Raw genomic sequence first — 26,931 nt, 5'->3', positions numbered from 1 at the left:
TTCGTATGCCATACCTTCGTATCCCATATTTTGCTTTTATTATTATAAAAATTAAAAAAAAAAATGAAATGAAGGAATGCAATTGTTGAATGAACTAATTTTTCTATCATTAACTAGATAATGTATAAGGTGGACTACTCCAGCTGTAATAGTGAAATAGTAGTTCAGCATTAAGCACTTTAAAAAATAAATTAGGCGTTTTGGGTTTATAAAATAATCGAATATTGGTGAAATAAATCACGTTCAATAGTGTAAAATTTATTTATTTGATTTCTCTAAGTTAGTATGAAGGGAAATATAGAATTTTATGCCCTATAATAATAATAGCATGAACATTTATTACTCAAATAGAAACTTCATTTTCATATGATAGTAAAAGTAAGTTTTTTGACATTACGCATTCTTTATTATGTGTGTGTAAACATACATTAAATACATATATTAAATATTTTCATGTTCGCGATATTAAAGTTTAAAACTTGTCAACTAAAACTATTTACTTTTTTCCGATTTTCTTAAATTTGAAAAAAAAAATTTTTTTTCTTTTTATCACTATTAAAACCAATTTCTGTTTTTGAAAATTTAGTTTTATCAATAATGAATGTTTAAATTAAAATAGTAATAATTTATGCACTTGGAGAGAAAAAGAGGATATTTTAACCAGCATGTGAAATTGCCTCTCGAGCCGAAGGCGAGGGTGTCAAACACGCAGATTGGGATTTTCTACTTTCCTCCCTAGGTGTGTCAATTACTATAGTGAAAAAGTGAGACAAAATGGATTGGTAGGATAAAATAGGCTTTCCGATTTTTTGTCGGTGGTTGTCAAACGATTAAGTAAAGCCAAAAATGAAAAAAAAAAAAATAAATCATAGAGACAAAAATCTCTAAAACTTTAACTTTGAGGTACCCCAAATTCCCGTAATTAATTAAAGTTAGAGAATACATCGTGGTACTTGATTTATTTTTTTTTTGTTTTCAAAAAAATATGCATTTTTGATTAATGTCGCTTCAGATGTTGTGCGGAAGTACCTTTTAGTCAATATTTAACGTACAGATTTTTGGAGGTCTAAAATATATTACGGAATTGTAAAATGAAATTAGTTTTTTAATTTTATTTCTCATAGTAGGCATTGTAAAAAAACTAAAAATCATTGTATTTGGCAATTCAATTTGCAACCTTAATGCGAGACTCTTAATCGAAAACAATTAAATTTTTTTTCAGAAAAACAAGTATACATAATGAATAAGAATTTTATCAAATATTATGGAAAAATTTTTTTCGTTATTCATCGGATTATTGAATTTTTTGGTCGATGGATATTTCTTCTTACGGCACGATTCTCAGGAGGGCCAGAAACACTGCCACCAATCGATGATGAAATAGTTTTAATGCGAAGTGCAAAAGCTCTTTCAATTATGATTCTGCTTAAAAAGGTTTTTTTTTTTTTTTTTATTTTTAATTTATTTTATACACGATAATACGCAATAGAAAGATAACAAATTATGAATATGAATAATTATGTAGATAAGTTCCGAAACCGTCGTCCAGGCTTGTATTGATCGAATCAAAAAAATTCAGCCGGTACTAAATTGTGTGGTTGAAAATCGATTTACGGAAGCCTTAAATGAAGCTTGTGAATGTGATCGTATTTTGAAATTAGCGGATCCATCCACTCTTGAACTTCTGAAAAAAGAAAAACCTCTGTTTGGGGTACCATTTACAACTAAGGTAACCAGTAAATGTCAGTCGTATTATTGTGAATATTTTTATAAAAATAAAACATAATTATTTTAGGATTGTATAGGTATTAAAGGTATGAAACAAACTGCTGGATTGTATTCACGAAGAAATATTCAGGCCGAGAAAGATGCAGACGTAATTCAACTATTGAGACAAGCTGGCGCGATTCCAATTGCTACTACTAACGTTTCTGAGTTAGCAATGTGGTGGGAAAGTGCGAATTGTATATACGGAAAAACCAATAATCCATATCATACTTGGTGATGATTTATATAATACTTGGCACGAACAATCGATTCATTGTAGATTGAATGATTACACTATTTTTTTCAATGGTTTGAAAGTTCTAATAACAAAATCATAATTTTTAGGCACATTGTTGGAGGTTCTTCAGGTGGTGAAGGCTGTCTTCAAGCTGCAGCTGGTGCACCATTCGGTATTGGATCAGATATTGGAGGATCCATCCGAATGCCTTGTTTTTTTAATGGAATATTTGGCCACAAACCATCGAGAGGTCTTTATTAACATAATTAAATGAACTATCATAACATTTTTTACTTGAAAAATGTGCTAAACTTTTGACACTATTAGGTATTGTATCAAACGTTGGTCAATATCCATCTCCACATACTGAAAAGCAAAATCAATTATTAGCAATCGGTCCGATGTGTCGTTACGCAACTGATTTGAAACATATTTTAAAAGTTATTGCTGGTGATAATGTTTCGAAATTGAATCTTGATGCTACTGTGGATATTTCGAAACTAAAAGTAAGTTCAAAATTCATAATTTATTATTATGAATAGTCCAGTACAGTCAAATTGATTATTGAATAGGTTATTTAAGTATTTAATTATTAGGTTGAATAACTAATACGGCTAACAATGTACACTTGCGATTTTCTTCTTATGTAAAAAAAATAATTATCAGTGTATATATGATCAAATTAGAAACCCAGCTCAAAAATCTAAAAAATTTGTGCTGCGAACGTTTCAGTTTTTCAATACGACCGTCCGATAATTTTGAAGGACATGTCTATTCATACGTAAAAAAGCCCTGGTAAATCCACGCCGCGTGAATGCAAAGGCCCTTATGTTTACGCGGCGGGGATTTATCAAGGCTTTTTTTAGGTGTGAATAGTATAATACTGAAATTAGCAGACATCTGACATTTCTCGGAGTTTTTATAACCAATCAATTATTATAAAAAATATATATTTTTAAAAATTCGCACTTTTAATTTTTTAAAATTTCTACATCTGGAATTTTTTTTCTAAATTTTTTCCATCACAACTTAATTGTTATAAAAATCTAAAAAATTTATAGATATCTGTTAAATTCAGTATCATGTGAATAGTCACTTCTAATTTTGGAAAAAAGTTATCTTTTCGTTTTTTCTTGTAATTGTTATTATTAATTTCTGATTGATTGTTATATTAGCGTTTAAAACGTTTTTTTATCTTTTCAAAATTTTTTAATATACATAATCGTTAATTTATTTTTGGAACTAGTTTTACTATATGGAAGATGATGGGGGTCAACTCTTTGTATCACCCGTTTCTCAAGATATAAAACAAAAAATCAATAAGGTGATTTGGTATTTGAAAACAGGTTACAAAATAAAAGCAGAAAAAGTTGAAATTAAAAAATTCAAAAATAGTCTTGCGATTTGGCTTGCAAATATGGTTTCTCCCGTTGGAGAAGATTTTGCTCATGAATTAAGTAATCGACAAGGACGTATAACTATTTGGTGGGAATTCATTAAGTGGATGATGTGCTCTAGCTGTCATACATTTATCGCCTTAATAACTGCAGCATTTGAAAGTTTTGGTATGAAAAGGGACGATGAAAAAAGAGCAAAATTATTAGCACAAACTCTTGAACTTCGCGATGAATTTCATGTAAGTATTTTTGTTGTAACTATCATTCTAACTTTAAACCTCTCATAAATAAACTTACAGAATATGCTGGGTTCCGATGGTGTCTTCTTATATCCAACTCATCCAACGCCTGCTCCACTTCACCATGAAACAATATTGAAACCCTTCAATTTTTCTTATACTGCAATCATTAACTGCCTTGGTTTACCGGCAACTGCTTGTCCTTTAGGATTTAGCAATGGTCTTCCAATAGGAATACAAGTTGTGGCAGGTCTTAATCAAGACCACTTGTCGATAGCTGTTGCGGAAGAGTTAGAGCGTATATTTGGTGGATGGGAAAAACCGAAATAGATTCTCGAGGGACTGTACAAACTATATAAAGAGATTGAATTATTATTATTATCTGTCCATGTACAAGTTTTCCAATGGAAGAGAAAAATACAAAAACTTTTTTTTTTAACAGACCAATCATATATATAATGATGTATACAAATGTATGCAAACTACAGAATAATTATTTTTAAAAGGTTAATATATTCGGAGGTGTAAATATTTAGAGTCATTTTTTTACGACTGTACATGAAATTTTTTGATGGATTTTTATAATGTTAAGAGATTTATTAAATTAAATATTTTTATCTGTATAACTTTCTATAAATATACAAAATTCCATTCCACTTCTGCTTAATTTGGTAGTTTATGTGATGTTATAAAATCCTATCAGTTGCTATTTAATAAGTATGTATACTTTGAGTTCAACTTTTAATTACATTTTTTAAATTAATGATTATAATAATGTGACACTGAACATATTTAATTTTTCAAAATTTATTTATTCATTTAATTTTTAAAATACATTTCGGTATTCTATAAAAAATTTAATAACAAATCATTTTTACCCATTTATTAATTTTCACATCTAAATTGATACCATTAAATGATGAATTTTAAATGAGAAACTGTGTTTATTTTATTTATTTCAAATAATAACGCTTGTTATGCTATTCATTTTAATTATAATGGAAAATGAATCATTGAGAAATTTATATTACTTTTTTTTGTTAAATTTTATTTACAACAATAATAATATATTATAATTGTACAAAAACCTTGTAAAAAATAAACAAAAATTTATTCTGTATGACCTCTAAATTGCTTTAAAAATCGTCATAAATTTTTTAGGCACTATAATTTTTTTATTAAGTCACTAAACTTAACAATGTGGTCAATTTTCATGATTATTTTTACCTTATGCACTTGGCTCCAAACAGTTTTTTTTTTTTTTTTTTCTTTTGTGAAATTCATTTAAGTCGTTCATCGTGTTAGAATACTAATGACTTTTCTAGCATATCAGTTCCCCACTTAACATTGTTAAGAATTATTATTTATTGATCTCCATAGAGTATTTATAACGCAATAACCTATTAGTAATTTATTTTTCAACATTTATCACCTTGAAGTATTTGAAGGATGAAGAAATCTCTACTTTTTTTACTACCCATATACTTGCATAAATCAGTTCACTGAAATAGCAATTTTATATTTTCTTCATTATAATATTAGTATAATATGACTTTCTATTTAAGATATCTGAAAAATCAATTTAAGTAATGTATTCTCATTATATTTATTGAATGATAAATATTGGAAGAACTTTTTAATTATAAAGTTTTATATGTTAACTTGAGATTGTTAATTTAGATATATTTTAAAACAATTCTTTGTATTTTGTTGATCTAAAAACGATATTGGTTATCGTTTTAAATTTCGAGTGAACCCATAAAACATCATTATTGAATTTATTAGTTTGCTTCTTCCCTGATAAAAAGAAAAGTATTGAGACAAAGAAAAAAGTATTGAAAAGTATTGGTTTTCTAATCAATCCAATACTTTTCAATATTTTTTTCTTTGTCTCAATACTTTTTTTTATTCAGGGTTCATTTAAATTAATTGTAAATGTTTTAAATAGATTGCCGAATATGTCTTCGAAAATCACACGTACAGTAGATACAGAAGATTAGAGTAAGAAATCATTTGAAGACACAGACGCACGGTTTACAGCAGAATTTCTCAAAATGCCTCAATATACGTCTAATTATATAACTATTTCTGTTACACCTTTTAGCCAAAAACGAATCGGCTCAGTGATACTCAGCTCTACATAAAAAGATCAAAACAGAGACAGTTATGTAAAGTAAAACCAGTGTTGCCAATGTCCGGGTAATTACCCATTTTTCGGGTAATTCGATGTTAAATGGGTAAATGAGCTAGCAATTGGACTGAGACGGGTAATGGTTTTTTTATTAAATTACATTTTATGTTAAAGTATTGAATAAATATTTTTTATGTTATAATTCAAACTCATATTTTCCCGCTTGCCCTCATAACTTGAACTTGTGCCTTACCGGAACATAAAGAGTGATTCACAAGATCAATTGACCAATCAACTTTCATCCACAGATTCGGTAGAATCTGGCGTCAAGTTCCGTTCAAATCCGTTGTAAACGGAACGCCAGACTACCGATCCACAAATTCGGTAGAATCTGGCGCCAAGTTCCGTTCAAATCCGTTGTAAACGGAACGCCAGACTACCGACTATGTTTACTGTAAGCATTACGATTTTTTGAGGTTGCGAAATTTTATTTAATTCTACGGTACTTTTTTTCCCTATTTTTTTTTAACAGTAATTCATAATCCGGAGACACGATAGTGTCTTGCGCCAAGTACACGTCCAATATATGGCGTGAGACAACGTTGTCTATATTCTCTCATCATATGTCAACATAACCTCCTCACATATTTAGCTCTATATTTTTTTATTATTGCTAAGACACTAACACTTGACATCATTGTTAATAAGTTTCTTTTTACCAATTATGCATATATTACAAAAAATTATTGGATCTTAACAATTATTTAATATATCGCCAGTTTGAAAACTTTTGCTTGCGCCTGTTTTCGATTCTACGAGAGATTTTACAAATTTAGGGCGAATTTTCTTATTTCCAAGTTGGCACCACTTAACCCTGTTATTCTACCATCTAAGTAGTTAATATACTAAGTACTGAACTTAGCGCCGATATAAGTAGTTGGTCTTTAGTTTAACATTTCAATATATGACAGTAGGTGGAGCCACAAAATCATTACCGCTATATTTTAGATGTCACATTGATTAGTCACGCGCGTCATTTAAAGTATTGTAGTAATTTTGTTTGTAATTAAATTATTACAAAAATTCATGCATAAAGAATCAGCTGAATTACTTGAGAAGTACATATTTGGAATTTTAAAATATTTATAAAATATTTGATTATGTCACTTAATATACTCTTTACAAAAAAAAGATATATCCCACAAAAAACAGTTTCACTGTAAACCGCCGCGCCAAGTACACGTCCAACTATTGTTACAAACTATAATAATTCAATTTTTACAAAAAACTATTGAATCGAAAAAAAAAAACGAAGTACAAAAAATTTTTTAGATTAAAAAAACATTAAAGACAGTAAATATTAAGGAAAAAAATTTAATGTATTTGGTGAGCATCATTCGAATACTTTCATTATTCACAGTGTTTTAGATTGATACTTGTAGTGTGATTAGTATAGCTCCCCACGTACACTAAATTTTTTTCCTTTATATTTACTGTGTTTAATGTTTTAATCTAAAAATTTTTGTACTTCGTTTTTTTTTTTTCGATTCAATAGTTTTTTGTAAAAATTGAATTATTATAGTTTGTAACAATAGTTGGACGTGTACTTGGCGCGGCGGTTTACAGTGAAACTGTTTTTTGTGGGATATATCTTTTTTTTGTAAAGAGTATATTAAGTGACATAATCAAATATTTTAAAATTCCAAATATGTACTTCTCAAGTAATTCAGCTGATTCTTTATGCATGAATTTTTGTAATAATTTAATTACAAACAAAATTACCACAATACTTTAAATGACGCGCGTGACTAACCAATGTGACATCTAAAATATAGCGGTAATGATTTTGTAGCTCCACCTACTGTCATACATTGAAATGTTAAACTAAAGACCAACTACTTATATCGGCGCTAAGTTCAGTACTTAGTATATTAACTACTTAGATGGTAGAATAACAGGGTTAAGTGGTGCCAACTTGGAAATAATTGATGATTATACGTTCTCTATAGAATTTATCATCTACTGCTAAGTGGCAGTAAAATCAAAAATTTAATCGGACTATAAAATAATTGTATGTTTTGATCTAAGGAGTATAATTGATATTTTTATGCTTAAAAATGATTAAAAAAAAAAAATTAATTTACAAAATAATTGATAATTTAACGTTCTCTACAAATTTATCATGTACTGCTTGACTGCAGTAAAATCAAAAATATTTAAAAATTTAATCGGACTATAAAATAATTGTATGTTTTGATCTAAGGAGTATAATTGATATTTTTTTTTATAGAATTAACTAACAATAAATATTACTAAGTAATAATATATAAATATACATTCCCTATAGAATTTATCATATACTGCTCGGCAGCAGTAAAATCAAAAATTATTTGAAAATTCAATCGGACTATTTAATAATTGTATGTTTTGATCTAAGGAGTATAATTAATATTTTTTATGATTACCAAAAAAAAAAAAAATACGTTATAAAATAATTGATAATCATTACTTCAAAAAACTCAAGCAGGGAACACGTTAACGATCTAGTGAATAAGGCAAACACCACAGCTAATGCTACCTGGGGGCTAATAAAGAGGACGGACAGAAATAATGCAAGAGACAGGGTCCACCTATATAATTCACTGGTAAATGCAGGATGCATGTATGGAGTGGAAGTATGGAGGTGGGAAAATACAGGAAAAATAAAAGCAATATATAACAAAGTGGATAAAATGGCGCTGGGAGTAGCAAGAAATACTCCAACGTACATCATCAGAAGAGAACTGGGAATAGGGCACATAGAGTACATAATAAAAGAAAGGGCACTCAGGTACCTGGTAGATATAATTAAGCTTGAAGATAACAGATGGCCAAAGATATGCATGAAAGAAGAAATGAGGGGAATAATCAACAAAAATCCAACAAAGTGGGGAAAAAAAGTGGAAATTTTTCTGGTGGCGATAGGCATAAGTGATATCATTGGCAGCATATACGAAGAAGGCAGCACTGAAGAAATAGAAGATAAAATAAGGGAGGGGCTGGAGAAATACAAAAAAGAGCTAGAAAAAAAAGAAAAACTGTTAATAGAAAAGTCCAAATACAACGAGTTTGAAATCTTACAAGAAAGTGAAAACAGCTATTGGAAAAAAGATCCCATAATAAAATTGAGATGAAATGTATGTGGCATCAAACTATTCGTAACGTGATTGCTCGAATGTATCATAAGCATGAAAATATATGCAAACTCTATAGTCAGGCGCGCGCTTGCGCGCGCAAATTTAAATTCTAGTCATATTAAAAGTGAATACAAAGAAGTTTGGGCCAGAATGAAATTCGGAAATCTGTGGAGTGGAAAAAAAGGCCAAAATAATTGGGAATGCAGAATATGTAAGAAAGAAGAGGAGACACTGATGCACATACTAAGCTGTATGGAGATAAAAGAAAGAATAAGTGAAAAAGGGCAACAAGCAAGAAACAAGTGGAGGAGCGAACTAGAGGGGGAATTAACAAGGGAAAGAGTAGTGGTAATTTTAAAAGGGGAAATAAATAGGAACCTATGTACATATGTTAGCAAAATGGAAAAATTATTTAAAGAGAATGAGTAGTATTACAATATTGAATGTCAGAAAAAAGCTGTCATTAATATACAGGGATAGATACTCGGATTATAAGTATGAAATAGTATTAATAGTATTGTAATGCGACTGTGATATGAAGAATGAGGAGTGATACAAGTAAAAAGAGAGTACAAACAGCTGAAAATTAAAACAAAATTAATGTATATGCAAATGTAAATAACTAAATTAAGATACAGTTTTGTAAAACACAATATGTGATACAAATAAAAACGATATTCTATTCTATTCTAATTGATAATCATACGTTCCTTACAAAATTTTTTATCTACTGCTTGTAAGCAGTAAAATCAAAAATTATTTAAAATTTAATGAGATTATAAAATAATTATATTTTTTTGGCTAAGGTGTATGTTTAATATTCTTTATGTTTAAAAATAAAAAAAAATAAAATTACATTACAAAAAAACTGATAGTTATACGTTCCCTATAGAATTTATCATGTATTGCTTGTTGGCAGTAAAATCAGAAATTTTTTAAAAATTAAACGAGAATATAAAATAATTATATTTTCGATCTAAGGAGAATAATTGATATTTTCTATGCTTGAAAGAAATGAAAAATCAAAATTAAGTTATAAAATAATTGATACTTAGACGTTCCCTACAGAATTTATAATGTACTGCTTGTCGGCAGTAAAATCAAAAATTATTTAAAAATTCAATGGAAATATAAAATATATGTATTTTCGATTTAAGGAGAATAATTAATATTCTTTATGCTTAAAAGTAAATGAAAATCAAAACTAAGTTATAAAATAATTGATAAATATACGTTCCTTATAGCATTTATCATGTACTGCCAGTTGGCAGTAAAATCAATAATTATTTAAAAATTTAAAGAGAATATAAAATAAATATATTTTTGATCTAAGGAGAATAATTAATATTTTCTATGCTTAAAAGAAATAAAAATTCAAAATTAAGTTGTATAATAATTGATAAATATACGTTCCTTATAGCATTTGTCATGTATTGCTTGTCGGCAGTAAAATCAGAAATTATTCAAAAATTAAACGAGAATATACAATAAATGTATTTTCGATCTAAGGAGCATAATTAATATTTTTTATGCTTAAAAGTAATAAAAAATCAAAATTAAGTCATGAAATAATTGATAATTATACGTTCCCTACAGAATTTATCATGTACTGCTTGTCGGCAGTAAAATAAAAAATTATTTAAAAATTTAATGAGAATATAAAATAAATGTATTTTTTATTTAAGGAGAATAATTAATCCGAACAAAAACAGTTTCACTGTAAAAAAATCGCGCCAAGTCCACGTTCATAAGACTATTAGGAAAAAAAAATTTTTTTTTTCTTTACAAAAAGATACAAAATTAAAAAATTAAAAAATCCAAGTAACCGATATGATTGCTTATGATTTTCGGAAATTAAAAAAAATCTTATTGTAAATTTAAAAATTAAAAAAAAAATTTTAGAACGGATTTTGTGTGCGTAGTTGCAAAATATTTTACTTTTAATGAAATTCGTAAAATCTATTTACTAGGACTTTAAAAAAATTGAAATACACAATGACGCACACCAAGTACGTTCTAAAATTTTTTTTTTAATTTTTAAATTTACAATAAGATTTTTTTTAATTTCCGAAAATCATAAACAATCATATCGGTTACTTGGATTTTTTTATTTTTTTATTTTGTATCTTCTTGTAAAGAAAAAAAAAAAATTTTTTTTCCTAATAGTTTTATGAACGTGGACTTGACGCGATTTTTTTACAGTGAAACTGTTTTTGTTCGGATCTTATATACAACAATATTTTACACAGTTACATTAAGAAATCCCTTAACATGTTACTATAGTACGTGTTGTATGCTGACTGTAGTAATAAATGTTTGAAATTAAATTCTTGGAAAGTTACTTTTCTTCCCTTTTAATTCTTCTTTAATCCTTAATAAAATTTGGAAGAAGATTATCTGTGTCCCTATAGTTTACAAATACCAAAAATCCAAGTAATTTTGAATTCCGGTAATCTTTTCATTTTCACTTCTGGCTGAAAAATTTTAATAATCAACACTGTGTCATTGATATGAATGGAGGAGAATAAAACAATTGAACCTCTAGTAAGAGATGGTAATTTACTAAAAATTAACAATTATTATTTCTTTATCATAAAACCAGGTAAGCTATTTTAATTTAAAACATTGTACACGTTGAAAAATATTGTGAAGGTTATTTTCTTTCGTTTTCAGGAAATATAATTTTCAAAGTACATCCCTGAATAAAAAAAAGTATTGACACAAAGAAAAAAGTATTGAAAATTATTGGATTGACTAGAAAACCAATTCTCTTCAATACTTTTTTCTTTGTCTCAATACTTTTTTTTTATCAGGGATGAAAGTGATTTTTTATTTGAAGATCAGATCCCAAATAATTCTTTAAACTCATCTAATTCATCACAAGTACCTGACGATGAAACTCATTGTAAGTATTACTTAACTTATGTATGAAAGACAATTATTAATTTTCGTTTTATTCACAGTACATGATGAGAGATTAGATAGCACAGATAAACGAGAAGAATAACTTTATTGATCTAAATTTCGAAATGGATAAATGGTTATTTAAGGTAAATATATAGATTTAAATTTAATTTAATTTACAAGGAGACGGCAAGGGTGTGGGGTTCTCAAATCAAATGGAGGTTCCGCGTGTAGTTAGCACTCAGGGAGTGTATTTATATACTCAAACCCTAGAGCGCACTACTTAATCGTTTCCGAGAAAAAAATTCCTAAAGTTTGAAAAAAAAAAAAAATTTTTTTTTGTATTAAAATTTAATAAATCGATATATACAATTTTTATTGAACTTTTTCCGTTCATAAATATTTCTCGGTGTTCAGATAATTATGACGCATACCAGGCATATTTGATCATTTTTGAAAAAATTGGAGAAGAGAGCTGATGATGAACAATTGATTGAATTTTAATACAATTTTCACGAGAGTTAATTTCCCGATTTTATTCAATTAATTGCGAACAATTTTGTATTTTTTTAATTAAATTTTTGACTTGTCTGTAAAAGTAAACATCGCACGGCTGTATTAGTGGAGTACACTTTGGAGGTATTACTTTAACAGTACAAGTAGACATTTTCTCATCATACTCCACTAATACATTATCACAAAAATATTTCCAGATTCTACGATAGCAAAAAATCTATCAATGAAAAGGACAAAAACGACAGCAACAGTTAAAAGTTTGTCAAAAACACTAATAAAAAATTTATGTGATTATTTACAAATTCCAGGATCGTTCTTTTCATTGATAATGGATGAAACGACAGATATCAAAAATATGAAACAATGTGCATTTACTATAATTTATTATGACGAATCAACTCAAAAAGTTACAACTAAGTTTTTTGACTTAGTGGAGACGGATTCCGGTGACGCTGAGAGTCTTTATTCATTATTGGAAAACTTTGTGATGCAGAAAAAAATACCATTAAATAATTTAATTGGATTTTCGTCTGATACCACTAATGTAATGGTTGGTGATAACAAATCAGTTTTTGCTTTGCTGAAAAAAAATATTGATAGGATTGTTACGGTGAAAATGTTCGTGCCACATGATTCACCTCGTTGCTTCAAAAGCATGTGCCAAATTATCGACATCAGCTGAAGATTTACTATGGAATTTAGGATCTTATTTTCATTGCAGTTGGAAAAGGATCAAGAATTGCAAGAATATTTTGGTCGATATTCACCGAATTTTATCTCCTAGCAATACGCGTTGGTTGTCATTAAAAAGCTGCGTTGACCGTGTCCTTGAACAAAACACGCCAATTCCAGTTTATCTTCAAGGCCAATTATTGATCGACCCATCACCAACATTACAAACAATGTTAAAAACGATGGATAATCGTTTTACATTTATTACTCTACAATTTTTAAGTTATGCTTTAGGTATTTTTACTAATTTTAATCTAATGTTCCAGACCAAGAAACCTGTATTGCATAAAGTTAAACCGGAAATTGAAAAGCTTATGAAAGATTTATGTTCGAATTACATGGATATTGCATACATAAGAAAAAATGATATTTTTAATGTAGATCACAAAAATCCTCGCTTATTTGTGCCATTAGATGAAATTTATATTGGTTTGAATACAAATGAAAGTCTACTAGAATTGATCGAAAATAATAAAGTTCAAAGTTCGGACGTTATGGAATTTAGAAAGAAAATTCTTCATTTCTATATTGAAGCTATAAGTGAAATTAAAAAGCGATTTGATTTTAGTAACTCATTGTATACATTTTTACAAATTTTAGAACCAAAACAAGCTAGATCTTACAGCATTAAATCTTTAGGTGTTTTAAAAAAGTTTCCGATAATACAAAACTATGTTGTGCTTAAAGAATTAGATAACGAGTGGAAAAAGCATACTTTATTAATCTAAGTGACTATGGTATAGATATTAATTCAGAACCTGAGGATTATTGGAATCAAATTTTTAATCTTAAAAATGCTAATGGCCAAATTATATTTAAAAACTTAAAAAAAGTTATATACTTTTTACTCATTTTACCCTTTTCCAACGCTTCCGTAGAAAGAATTTTTAGCGAGGTAAAAAATATAAAAACAGATCGTAGAAACAATTTATCCACGGAAACCTTAAAATCTGTATTAGTAACTAAAAATTATTTATCTAAGGATAGAAAAATTATTAATTTTGAGCCAACAAATGAAATGATTGACACAAATGTTTGGGAAAAATAACGATAAATAATAAAAAATCTGAATTAATATTGTTATGATAACAATTATCATTATTGAGTACATCATCTAATGTTTATTTTTTAATTTATACACGGTGAGAAATTTCTGTAGAAATTTACTATGCATACATAATAAGACTGAACCTTAATGACTCAATTCAAAATATTACCATAAAAATTTAAGAATATCATATTGTACCAATCAATATTTACTAAGGACCATAGTAAATTTGACCATGCAACTGTTACATAAACATATATAAAAAATTTTCGTAAACTGACAGAACAAAAACTGTTAGTGTGCTTAAAACTTTTCATTATAGTTCCATAGTAAAATTTCTGTTGCTCAGTCGACAATAAAATTTATAAAAAGTTTCACATTTAGTCACGTGTACTCGGTTTAAATTTAAAATTGTGACTATGAAATTTTCAAATGTCCCATAGTAAACGTATGCGCGTCAGTCGCGACGCGCGCTCTTTCATTTTTTCGTGCTGCTTTGTTTTGTCAACATAAGTCTACAGACGCTATTAGTAGTGGTTAACGGTGTTATGAAAATTGCAATAAACATTAAGTTTTAAATAAATATTAGTTTATAAATCCATCAACACATGAATAGTTAATGAAAATTTGTAAGATTCATAAATAATAAAATATTTAATAATTTACCGTGAAAAATTAAAATGAAAACAAACATTTGATGGTTAACCTGCAACCGACACTTCTAATAATAATAAAAAATAATTTAAAAGTTATATATTGTGTTTATAATTATTCATAATAAAATTAACTGCCAAAATAAATCCTACGTTCATTGTTAAAAATGAAAAAAAAACTATATTTTAAAAAAATATTTTTAAAAATTATTGCAAACAAAAAAAATCTTGTTTGGTTTGATATTTTTTTTGATTGCTAAAAACATTTTTTACTCTAAAATTTTTTATTTTTTACAAACGTTTTCTTATTTTTTTTGCTATAGTACATTCGGAAATTTAAATTATTGCATATTTCATTTTACTATGGTACATTTCAATTTCTACCATTTACTATGTCTGATTTCATTTGTTTCGGAAATTACTATGGGCCATTGTAAAATTTTATTCTGAGTCAATAAGGTTCACTAGTAATATGCATAAATTCTAGTAATATACACTAGAAATCTGTAACTAACTATTTAATAAATACTTAACAATAATATGTTTTGAAAGTTTAGAAAAAAGAAATAATTCAATAAATTTTATTAATAATTAATTATTGTGTACTTTTTATTTTGAATACTCTAAGATTTAATATTTAATTTTAAATTTACCGTGCTTTTAGTAGATGGTAACACTAACTTTCAGTGCCAGGTAAAAACGGGTAATTGGACTTTGTGGAGTGGGTAATTCTAACTTAAGCCATCGGCAACACTGAGTAAAACGTTTCTCAAAAGATCTTCTGCGGCCTTGTTATAAAGCCGTCGGTTTGTGTCTTTAAAATATTTCTTGTGCGTCTTCTGCATTTACTGTATCCCAAGCGGCCCAAAAATTCTTTTAATAATATGTTGAATTTAAGTTGACAATTATTAATTTATGACTTCTTGTTAAATAAAATTTACCAAAAAGTCAACAGTTTTTTGTGTGACGCTTGGGATATGTATGATTGTTGGAAGCATGTTTATTAATTCATCTAAGATATGCATTTAAAATGTTTTAAATCAAAGCTTTCTCAAGTTTTTTAACGCGGAAATTTACTACTTAATAAAGAAGCAGACGCATAGAGGTTTTGTGGAATATATTTCTACTAATATACTGCAATATTATTTTGTAAAAATTATTATACAAAAAACTTTTGTACATTTTTCAGGTAACTTAAAGATTTTTAAACCAATGGGCCAGTTTAAGAGAGCATCAAAATGAACTTTTCGAGCTCGAAGAGCTCTATAATTTACTTTTAGGTACATTTTTGAGTGTTTTGAGTTTGGAAATATCATAAATTGTTTTATAAATATCTTTCTTATTGTTACTAATAAATCTATATATAAACATATCTTAATATTATCATAATAAGTATTTACCTTTTCTGAATTAGAACATAATATCTTCCAATATCACATTTTGGTGATATTAAGTAACGTTATTTTGATTTGGTCATACTCTTTTGATGATTCTTCGATTTCTTACTACCCCAAATTAAATTGTCAATAATTTCACCTGCGTAGTAAAGTAATCCAGTGAACCCAAATAATGATATGAAAAATAAGATTCGTAACGGCCACGATAATACTTCCATAACTGGATATACCCAAACTCCACTTTTATAATAAATTATATGTATCCTGAAAATTTATGCCTAATGTATTAAATAATATTTAGAATAAATAATGTTAGGGTAGTTCTTACCATATAAGGTATGAAATCATAAGCGCATAGAGTCCAATGTACCCGGACTTTTTTTTTGGATACTGTCTCGGCGCACTTATCATTTCAAGTACCGTTGTTATCATAATCATTGTATGCATTAAATGGTTTAACCACCATGGAAAATATGGATCGAGAGCTTTAGGAAGCACCAATTCACGGTCAAAAAACATCAATGACCAAAATGTTATACCTACAAACTAAGATAAATATATCTACTATAAAGAATTTAAGAGACTTAAAATCAAGTTGGAGAATTAAAGTTGTGCAAGAAATTTTTTTGTCATATCTGCTCAAAAAGTCTAACTTTTAAGCCCAGGGCGGCGTTCGTAAAATTACTCATTCCAGGAGAATTTATCACGTTATTTTTTATTCCGGCTTCGGCTGTTAAAACTCATTTAATAATAATGATTTTTTTTTACGACTAAACGAAAATGACAATAACTGTAAATTGCCTAAAGACATTAAAAAAAAACTTTCAACAGTGACTATATATCACGATTTATTTATTAAGTTCATTGTAATCAAAACTGAGGTAAATAATTATAGTTATTGATTTTTATATTGGTTACATTAATTAAATTTTCACATAAATGAAAAAAATTAAATTTTCAATTTTTTCAAGTTTAATTTTCTGAGCAACAACAACAAAAGTATCTATTTTTCTTACTTACCATGGCAAGTGGAAAACTAAACGTCGCATGAAAGTAGTCTTTGATTCGCCGCAGCAATGGGGTCTGCTTCGGTGCAACTTTATTAGTTCCGTAAATATCATTAAGAATACATAAAAAGAAAAAAACAGCTTGAATTATCTGGAAATAATCAATAGTTGTTAACAGATATAGAAATGCGTATTGTCTATGTCTAAAGCTTTCAGCAAAAATATACTACTTATATAAAAACATGGATTTTGTTTTTAGTACAGATATATTTTACAATTAACAAAAAATGTTATCTTTCACGAATATATTGATTCTTATTAAAAGAAAATAAGATTTTAATTGAATTTATAATCATCTCTAAACTTATTTTCAAATTTTAAAACTGTTAAAAAGTAAAGACGAATTTAAAAGCAAATAGCAGGATTGTAAGCCATAAAATTTGGTTAATCGTACCACAGTATTCAACATCTTATCTTGAAGGTCAGTTAGAGGGATTATATAAAAAAATTGATACAAACAAAAATGCATAACACTCGTTTATAAATACTGTCGACCCTACTTTTTTTCGCAAAAAACATATTTTTTTGTTAAACATGTACATTAAATTGAATTTATTAAAAACTAAATCATTAATAACATTGCACTCAAGACACAATCACTGTAACGACGAACAAAAAATACAGTATGGAGTAAAAATCTTTTGAAGTAATAAGGCGGACCAGCGTAGTGGTTATCGTTCGTGCTTCATGTATCAACGATTCCGAGTTCGAGCCTGGTCAAAGACCAAATTTTAAATGGTATTTTTCAGTGAAAAAAACAATTGATAACATCTAACTAGTGAAAGACAAAAACCGTGATGGACCAAAAAAAATTTATTTCATAAAATTTTTTTTTTATCGTTATTTTGTTCTTAATGCATGATCATACCTGGTCATGCACGATGATGCTTCCCCATGCATGGTCATGCCTGAATATTCGCTAGATCTAAAAAGGCATGATCGTGCTTAGTCAGACATGAGAGTGCTTGCTCATGCTTTTTTAGGCCTGGCGAATATTCAGGCATGGTCATACATGAGATCAACAGATGATCTTGCATGATCATGTATGATGATTTTTTCAAGAGATGTGAATTTTTATAACTTATTCATAAGTGGAGAAGGCCTGCAAGCTATAGATAGCGATTAACACAATTCATTTTGCTATCGCAATAAGAGATTTTTAGTTGACAATTGTTTTACAATCTAATAAATAATGATATATTCACGATACGGTAGAATTATGGTAATAAGCGTTCTTTGACAACGGCCTCTTTTTTCTTATATAATTATTTCTGACATTGAGAGTTCTCATTAATGACTTTTCATAGTGAAAATTGCTCCACAAATAAATTCTTATACTTTGTTGTTTTAGTTTTACGATTAGTTAAAATTTTAATTCAAATAATGATTCATAGAATTTTTGATCAATATATGCTAAAAATAATAAATAAACCCTATATTACATGATAATTTATAAGATTTTAAATATAATGATCTAAAAAGATCTTAATTATAATACAAACCGCATCCCAGAATGTGAGAAATTTAAATTTGCCACCATAGCCTCCGTGCATCTTAATTATGCCTTTTGGCACAATCGTGAAGTTGAAATCATAATAAACTGAGAAGGCAAACTGAATACAGGAAATCACGTGAAATCCAATGAGTAAAGCTTGCGACATTTTTTTTTTATAATCGGTATTCTTCAATTTCTCTGAAATTGATGCAAAATAGTTTAAAATTAGTCTGCTTGAATATTATTAGGATTTTACAGTCAATATTAAAAAGAATGAGAGCAATTTTTATAAAATAATGCAAAGGTCAGAAAACTGAGTTTTCATCAGATCTCACTTTTTTGAGGTTCTAAGAAACTCTTAAGACTATTTTCACGATAATGGCTGAATCCGAACAAAAACAGTTTCACTGTAAAAAATCGCGCCAAGTCCACGTTCATAAGACTTTTAAGAAAAAAAATTTTTTTTTTCTTTACAAAAAGATATAAAATCAAAATATTAAAAAATCCAAGAAACCGATATGATTGTATATAATTTTCGGAAATTAAAAAACATTTTGTTGTAAATTTAAAAATTAAAGAAATAATTTTGGAACGTATTTAATGTGCGTGGTTGCAAAATATTTTACTTTTTATAAAATTCGTAAAATCTATCTACTAAGACTGAAAAAAAAATTTGACATACACAATGACGCACACCAAGTACGTTCCAAAATTATTTCTTTAATTTTTAAATTTACAACAAAATGTTTTTTAATTTCCGAAAATTATATACAATCATATCGGTTTCTTGGATTTTTTAATATTTTGATTTTATATCTTTTTGTAAAGAAAAAAAAAATTTTTTTTCTTAAAAGTCTTATGAACGTGGACTTGGCGCGATTTTTTACAGTGAAACTGTTTTTGTTCGGATTTTAGTATTTTTTGTAATTATAATAAAAATTGACAATTGGTATCAACTTAAATCTCGCGTTGGCTGAATTTTTTATAACAAACTATCCTCTTAAAGCTACAGTTTATGTAGAAATAATTTCAGCGCACCCTGGCGGGTGTAGGTGCAAGCTGTGAAATATTTTTTTCTAACTGTAGTTTCCTATCTATAGAAGGATTACCATGGATTCTCGAATTATTTAGTCTGTGGCATGTCACTTTCTCCATAAGAAAAAAGTCAGGATCTAAAAATCTGGGTCGCTATAGTTTGTGCCAGTGAATTTAATTAATTTTAAATAGAATTTATTATTTTCAAAGACCATTATTAATTAATATTGATAATATAACATATAACGTATTATTATAGAGTATCATTGAAGAAAAAAAAGGTCTGTAGAATGAATAAAATTTTGCAACCTGAAAATATCGTTCTGCTTATGGTAAACATACTCGGTAGTCTGGCGCTCCGTTTACAACGGATTTGAACGGAACTTGGCGCCAGATTCTACCGAATCTGTGGATAAAGGTCCGTGTGTGTGGAGCGTATTTTGGGCATTTCATTCCAAATTATCGGTTTTTAAGCATCGTATCTTTTTTTAAATTAGTTTTCCGACATGTTCTTGTATATATTAAAAGAAAGCTTACCTGTAAATTTTCAGCTTTTAACCCATAGTGGTCATACTGAGTCTAGTTGACCCCATGTACGGAAAAAATTGTTGCTACTTGCGTTATTTTCAATATTTTCGCTCGAGCCGTACATGAGAGTAATTCTTAACACTTCCGTTAAATAACTCAATCGTTTTTTAATTTTTTTTTAAATTGTTTAATTATAAAAAAAATGCGAGAAAGTCAAATTTCAAAAAATTTGACTTTTTTTTACTAAAAACTTCATTTTTTAACATAAATGAAAATTACCTCCGGGGTTCCACTACGTTGTTTTTAAGAAGTGTGACCACTACGGGTTAATACTCAGAGTTGGTAAGTTATGAAATTTTCAAAATTAAGATTAAAATTTTCAAAGTTCAAGATAAATAACAACAATTAAGAATTTCTAATTGACATAAAAAAGTAATAAATACTAGTGCTGTACAATTTGGCCGATCAAACCGGCCAGAGAGTTTAACCAGGTTAATTAGTTCATCGGCCAGCTGGTTAATCCAAATTAACCGGTTAAACCGATTAACTAGTTAACCGGTTAAATTAGTTAAACAGTTAACTGATTAACCAGTTAAATGGTTAATCGGTTAAATAGTAAATTTACATTTTCCATTACATAAATAATAAATTATTATTAAATCTAATATTACAAGCGAGCCGAGTAGAATTGCAATGTTCCACAGAAAAATCGCGCCTCCACGTTCACAAAAGATATAAAGAAAAATTGAAAAATCTAAGTAACCGATATGATTGTATACGATTTTCGAAAATAAAAAAAATTCTTGTTGTAAATTTAAAATTAAAAAAAGGGTATTTTGAACGTACTGGTGTGCGTCATTGTGTATTTCAATTTTTGAAAGTCCTAGTAAAATAGCTCTTTACGAACTTCATTAAAGTAAAATATTTTGCAACCACGCACACCAAGTACGTTCCAAATTTACTTTTAAATTTACAACAAAATTTTTAATTTTCGAAAATCGTATACAATCATATCGGTTACTTGGATTTTTCAATTTTTTTATTTTATATCTTTTGTGAAGAAAAAAAATTTTTTTCTCTTAATAGTCTTATGAACGTGGACTTGGCGCGATTCTTTACAGTGAAACTGTTTTTGTTCGGATTTTAGTATCTTTTTGTAATTATAATAAAAATTTACAATTGGTACCAACTTAAGTATCGCGTTGGCTGCATTTTTTATAGCAAACTATCCCTTTGAAGCTACAGTTTATGTAAAAATAATTCAAGCGCACCCTGGCGGGATGTAGATGCAAGCCTCGAAATATCTTTTTCAACTGTAGTTTCCCATCTATTGGAGGATTACCATGTATTCTCGAATTATTTAGTCTGTGGCATGTCACTTTTACATCGAAAAAAGTCAGGATCTAAATTTTTTGCGTTGCTATAGTTTGTGCTGATTAAATTTAATACTTCAAGCAGATTAAATTGTTATGATCGAATATTATTAATTAATGTAAAAGTATGAATTACTGTTATAATATACAATTTAGAAAAAAAAGTACCGTAGAATTAAATAAAATTTTGCAACCTCAAAAATATCGTCCTGCTTACAGTAAACACAGTCGGTAGTCTGGCGCTCCGTTTACAACGGATTTGAACGAATCTCTGCGCCAGCTCTACCGAATCTGTGGATGATTGCGCTGCTTATCTTTCTATATAGAAAATATTTTTGTAAAACACTGTCAATGTGATACAAATAAAAACCATTATTATTATTATTAAATCTAATATTTTTAACATATTTACCCTAATATTTATGTTTTAATTTAAGATAATTATTTATTATGGATATTTATATAACTGAATGATGATTTTTTTGTTTTTTAACATAATATTATGGGTCATTCCATGTCAAATCGACCAATGGTTGGAATCTTTGGACTTTTGATTTGGATAAATTTTGGTTAGAAGTTTTCTTTTATCATATAACGGAGTTCTGCCAAAGGAAAAAAAATAAAAAAATTTTTTTAGAAAGATATGCAAATTCAAAATTTCGCGATTTTTCCAGTTTTTCAATTTTGATTTTGTAATATCTCTCGAACGCGGCAATGACACGGATGGGAACGGCCTTCCGTTTCGTTTGTTTGAAAGGGGACACTTGAGGGTATTGAAAAAAATATTTTGAAAAATTTCAAATTTTGAATTTTTGGAAATCGTCAAAAATTACTATTGACATTAAAATTTTGGCTCAATTTTTTTTGTATAATACCTTGTACTGATCTTAAAAGATCCTGAAATTTTTAGAACTGTATTTTTTGTTTTTTTTTTTTCTAAAATATGAATTTTTGATTAAAAAAGGTTGCATTTTTTTGCAATAAATAGGGTAGGGTGAATTACATAGTATTGTAATTTTGAGCATTAAAAAATTAAATGCACGACATGGAAATATTAAATAATAAATTAATTACAACTATTTTCTATTTTTTGAACGTAATCATAAAGTCGGGCTTGACTTAAGTGAATTTGACCCATAATATTATGTTAAAAAACAAAAACATCACCGAAGTGTTATGTGGGCCATCCATAATAAATAATAATCTTAAATAAAAACATAAAATAAATAAATATTAGAGTAACAATGTTAATAATATTATACTTATTAATAATTTGTGTTATATAATGGAAAATGCAAATTAACTATTTAACCGATTAACCGGTTCAACACAGTTTAGAAGTTACAATCAACGCTCTCTGTATTTGACTCGCCTGTACAGGACCTGTTCTCTGTATTTGACTCGTCCTTATCCATAAGAGGCTGTACGAGTTGTAAAAATCGTCAAATACAGAGGAAGAATGTGATTGCAGCTCTGAGGCGTTATCTAGAGAGTTAGCCCAGAGCGTCGACTGTAACCGTTTAACAATTTAACCAGGTTAACTGGTTAAATCGATTTAGGAAATCCGGTTTATTTCGGTTAATTTGGATGAACTCCAATGAACCTGGGTAAACTGGTTGGATGATTTTCGGAGGTTAAAAATTTTATTGTAAATTTAAAATAAAAAAATTTTAGAACGTACTTGATGTGCGTCATTATGTATTTCAATTTTTTTAAAGTCCTAGTAAATAGATTTTACGAATTTCATTAAAAGTAAAATATTTTGCAACCACGCACACTAAATACGTTCTAAAATTTTTTTTTTAATTTTTCAATTTACAATAAAATTTTTTTTAATTTCCGAAAATCATAAACAATCATATTGGTTACTTGGATTTTTTAATTTTTTTATTTTGTATGTTTTTGTAAAGAAAAAAAAAATTTTTTTTTTCCTAATAGTCTTATGAACGTGGACTTGGCGCGACTTTTTTACAGTGAAACTGTTTTTGTTCGGATTGTACATCTCTAATGAATACCTTTTTTTACGTCTTGAAATTGAGTTCCATAGAAAAAATACAGCGAACAAATTTTCTCTTTTTTCGCTGTTTATTAAAGTTTTAAATTGAAATTTTGATTTTTTTTTCAAAAAGCGATTTCTTTGAATGGATATATATTGTTCCAAATTAAAAAATACATTTAACCCTTTTTCGAACATAATTAATTTTACTTGATAAACATTTTTTTTAAAGCTTCATAACGACGGGATATTATAGTAACATTAATAATTCGAAGATAAAAAGTATTTTTTTATCTTAATGAATTTAATGTGTATGGGTCAATTATTTATGAAATTTTTAAAATATACATTTTTCAACAAAATTCCACACACATACACACAAAGAGTGTGACTGACGAACATCATCGTAAAAATCGACAGAATAGCGTCCTAAGACCTCAAAAGGGGAAGATATGGATGAAAATTTGGTTTTTGAAAATCCGAGTAGAAACAATAACTTTCCAATATTTGAAAATAATTGATATTTATAGTAACAATTGGTAGTGTAATATAAAGTAATTTTGGATCTAAACATACATGAGGATAGAGAAATTAGAGCTTATTTAAAGAGGTTTGAGGGGCAATTGATCATAATTTTCGGTGATGGTGAACTTGAATTCGAAAAAACGGCACTTGTTGGCTAGACTATTTAGAGTGAGTCGAAAGTATTTTTTACACAACACAATAAGAAAAGGCCATTCGGCACCCGAAATGTGAGTAGCTTTTTCAATTTTATTAAGTGCTTGTAGAATCGTAAAAACAAATGCAACAGTAAAATTTCATCATATAGTGATAGATATATATGTAAGTAATTCTCAGTCTCAGAGAATGAAATGACATGAATATTGAATGTTATTTTATGAGCTTTCAGATGAAATTTACGGCAATTCGATTAGCTATCGCTTAGAAAAGTTATTTCAAGAAGAATCCCCAGAAATGTGATTTTTTACAAGTTTTGAAAATTTTGAATGGCTGTAATTTCGAAACCAATCAACTAATTCGGCTCATCTTCGAACTTGGCCTTGTACACATATACATATTTATACACTTTTGAAACATATGAATTTTCTTAATCAGCTTGATGAGCTGAATCAGAAAATAGGAAAATTTTTCATAAGTTCCGCCATGAAGACAAATACAATAGATTTATATGAAAACGACAAAAAATGTATTGTATTTCTAAAATGAGTATGAAGACAGCATACACTCATAAATGATTCATTCGTAAATATTGGTAGTCAACATTTGTAAACGTTGATACTTAAGATTCAAAAACTAAAAAAAAACTACATAAATAATTATTGATAATCTTTTTACGCGAACTTATGAATATTTATTTTTTTAATATATGTTTTACTAATCAGTATCAAACATTATAGATTCTACGGGTTAATTTTATCGACGTTATTACATGTATTGAGATCAAACGCAAGATAATTTTTATTTTTACTGATTATGCATTGGAAATTAGTTTTATTACAGGCATAACCTAACTCCAATTGTATGTGAATCAATAAAAAGAAAAACATTGTTAATAACAAATATAATATGAACAAAAATTGTAAACCATTGAATTATTTAATTGAATTTGAATAATTTTTATTTTGAGTTTCTTAAAAAAAAAAAAAATGAAATGATAAAGTGGAATTATTGAATGAGACTGTCAACACATAGTTAATTTGTTTACTTACTTTTTATTTGAATTTATGTTGCAACTACAATTATTTTAGTGTTATTTTCAACTTGTTATCTCTCGGTTGTTAAAAAATTAAGATACTCAAAAAATTTATGCACTATTATTAAAATATTATTCTATTAATAAAACGATAATTTTATTAGAAAGTTTTTTGAAATTTGTTCAGCCATAAGTATTATATTATTTTAAGTTTAGTTAGACATCATTTTATAACGATAAAATATTAGGTATAACTGTCACCTGAACTATAAATGAAATTCATAAATACCGTGACATTATATTATTCAGTACATACACTATATATCAAACTGTATACAAAATATATAGATACATACATATCTATAACAATTAACCTAGCTAATCTCGAATTTATAACCGACCTTTTTACTGGTTCATTTATAATGATGGAGAGTAAAAGTAAGTATGTACTCCATATAGCTGACTATAGAGAATAAAATTTTTAATCCATATGGATCCACGAAAACTTTTATTTTTAAGTTGAGTAAAATGTGAAAGTATTTTAGAGATAACGGAGAAAAAAAAAGTTTAAGAAACGTTTCAGTAATCAACACTTAAAGGCTAAAGGTTATCTAAAAGTTATTAGGTTTGCAGATAAAAACAATTGCTTTATTTTTATGTGTAATATAATTAGTACCAGCAATAAAAAAAAAAGTAATAAGTAACATTAAAAATTCATATACTGATACTAGCGTATACTAGGACACTATATTTTGCCTCAAATTTGGATTCAGGTTGAAATTTTATTGGATATACACTGTCATAAATGCTGGAACCACTTTAGCTGATTTAATAGTTAAATTAGTCATAGGGGCTTTTGCATTTATTGCAATAAAAGTTATCAAACAATAAAGAAAGTATAGTCAAAATCTGACCCCTTAAGATAGTTCTGGTTTGTCCTGCTCCTTTCATTATCTCGTATATTGACTCTTAATTTTCACTTTATTAACTCATTGATAATTTCGAAAAAAAAAATTATGTAGTCGCAGTAATCTACAAATTTTTAAGAATAATAAAATTACATTAAAGCGAAGTTTTACAAAAATTTATTCGAAAATTATGTTTACAAAAATAATGTTTACCAAAAACCTAGTTTCTGGAAATTTGTTTTTTAAAAAGCTATGGCAAGTTCTTTTAGATAATTTTTTTTAGTTTTTAAAACCACTCTTCAATTTTCTGTGTGATCATTAGTTGCTCCAATGTTGGTGTTCGGGTATTTTGTTACGTAGTTTATATATAACGCGGCAATTTTGTGAGAGTATTTTTAGGGGCATATGAAAATACACCGAAATGAAAAAATTCCAGTATTTTCATATGCCCACACCGAAATGAAAAAATTCCGAAAGAAGTTTTACCATACGTCGTAGAGGACAACGTAGTTTCAAATGACTCTAAGAGATGGCGCGACCAGTGATTAAATTGTGGCGTGACCGAGCTTATCGTGCCGCCACAACCTCCCACAAAATTGTAATATCCGAACAAAAAC

General features: G+C 27.8%; 2 protein-coding genes across 5 annotated transcripts; one reads left to right on the top strand and one right to left on the bottom strand.

The window, feature by feature from the left end:
• LOC123273940 (fatty-acid amide hydrolase 2) lies at window positions 1–4,077 on the top strand. Its single transcript, XM_044741427.1, has 8 exons — window positions 1–378; window positions 1,223–1,434; window positions 1,526–1,729; window positions 1,796–2,001; window positions 2,113–2,255; window positions 2,333–2,511; window positions 3,252–3,641; window positions 3,702–4,077. The coding sequence occupies exons 2-8, from the start codon at window positions 1,240–1,242 to the stop codon at window positions 3,969–3,971; spliced, it is 1,587 nt and encodes a 528-aa protein (XP_044597362.1). The 5' UTR covers window positions 1–378; window positions 1,223–1,239; the 3' UTR covers window positions 3,972–4,077.
• Window positions 4,078–4,867: 790 nt separating this feature from the next.
• Window positions 4,868–26,078, bottom strand: LOC123273939 (androgen-induced gene 1 protein-like). 4 transcript variants are annotated; one of them, XR_006511401.1, is made up of 6 exons: window positions 25,808–26,078; window positions 18,768–18,958; window positions 17,219–17,356; window positions 16,527–16,744; window positions 16,202–16,462; window positions 4,868–5,210 (listed from the first exon to the last, which is right to left on the bottom strand). XR_006511401.1 is itself a non-coding variant. In XM_044741426.1 (5 exons), exons 2-5 carry the CDS (start codon window positions 18,924–18,926, stop codon window positions 16,261–16,263), a joined length of 717 nt encoding a protein of 238 aa, XP_044597361.1. In that variant the 5' UTR covers window positions 18,927–18,958; window positions 25,423–25,726; the 3' UTR covers window positions 16,203–16,260. The 4 variants fall into 4 exon arrangements, 1 of the variants encoding a protein (XP_044597361.1); XR_006511400.1 differs by lacking the exon at window positions 25,808–26,078 and adding an exon at window positions 25,423–25,724; XR_006511402.1 differs by lacking the exons at window positions 18,768–18,958; window positions 25,808–26,078 and adding an exon at window positions 17,660–18,663.
• Between the last annotated feature and the right edge of the window lie 853 nt (window positions 26,079–26,931).

This window comes from Cotesia glomerata, unplaced genomic scaffold (genome assembly GCF_020080835.1).
Source record: "Cotesia glomerata isolate CgM1 unplaced genomic scaffold, MPM_Cglom_v2.3 scaffold_17, whole genome shotgun sequence".
Lineage (NCBI taxonomy): Eukaryota > Metazoa > Arthropoda > Insecta > Hymenoptera > Braconidae > Cotesia > Cotesia glomerata.
Note: the sequence above shows the minus strand (reverse complement) of the source record. Positions and strands in the feature narration are given on the sequence as shown.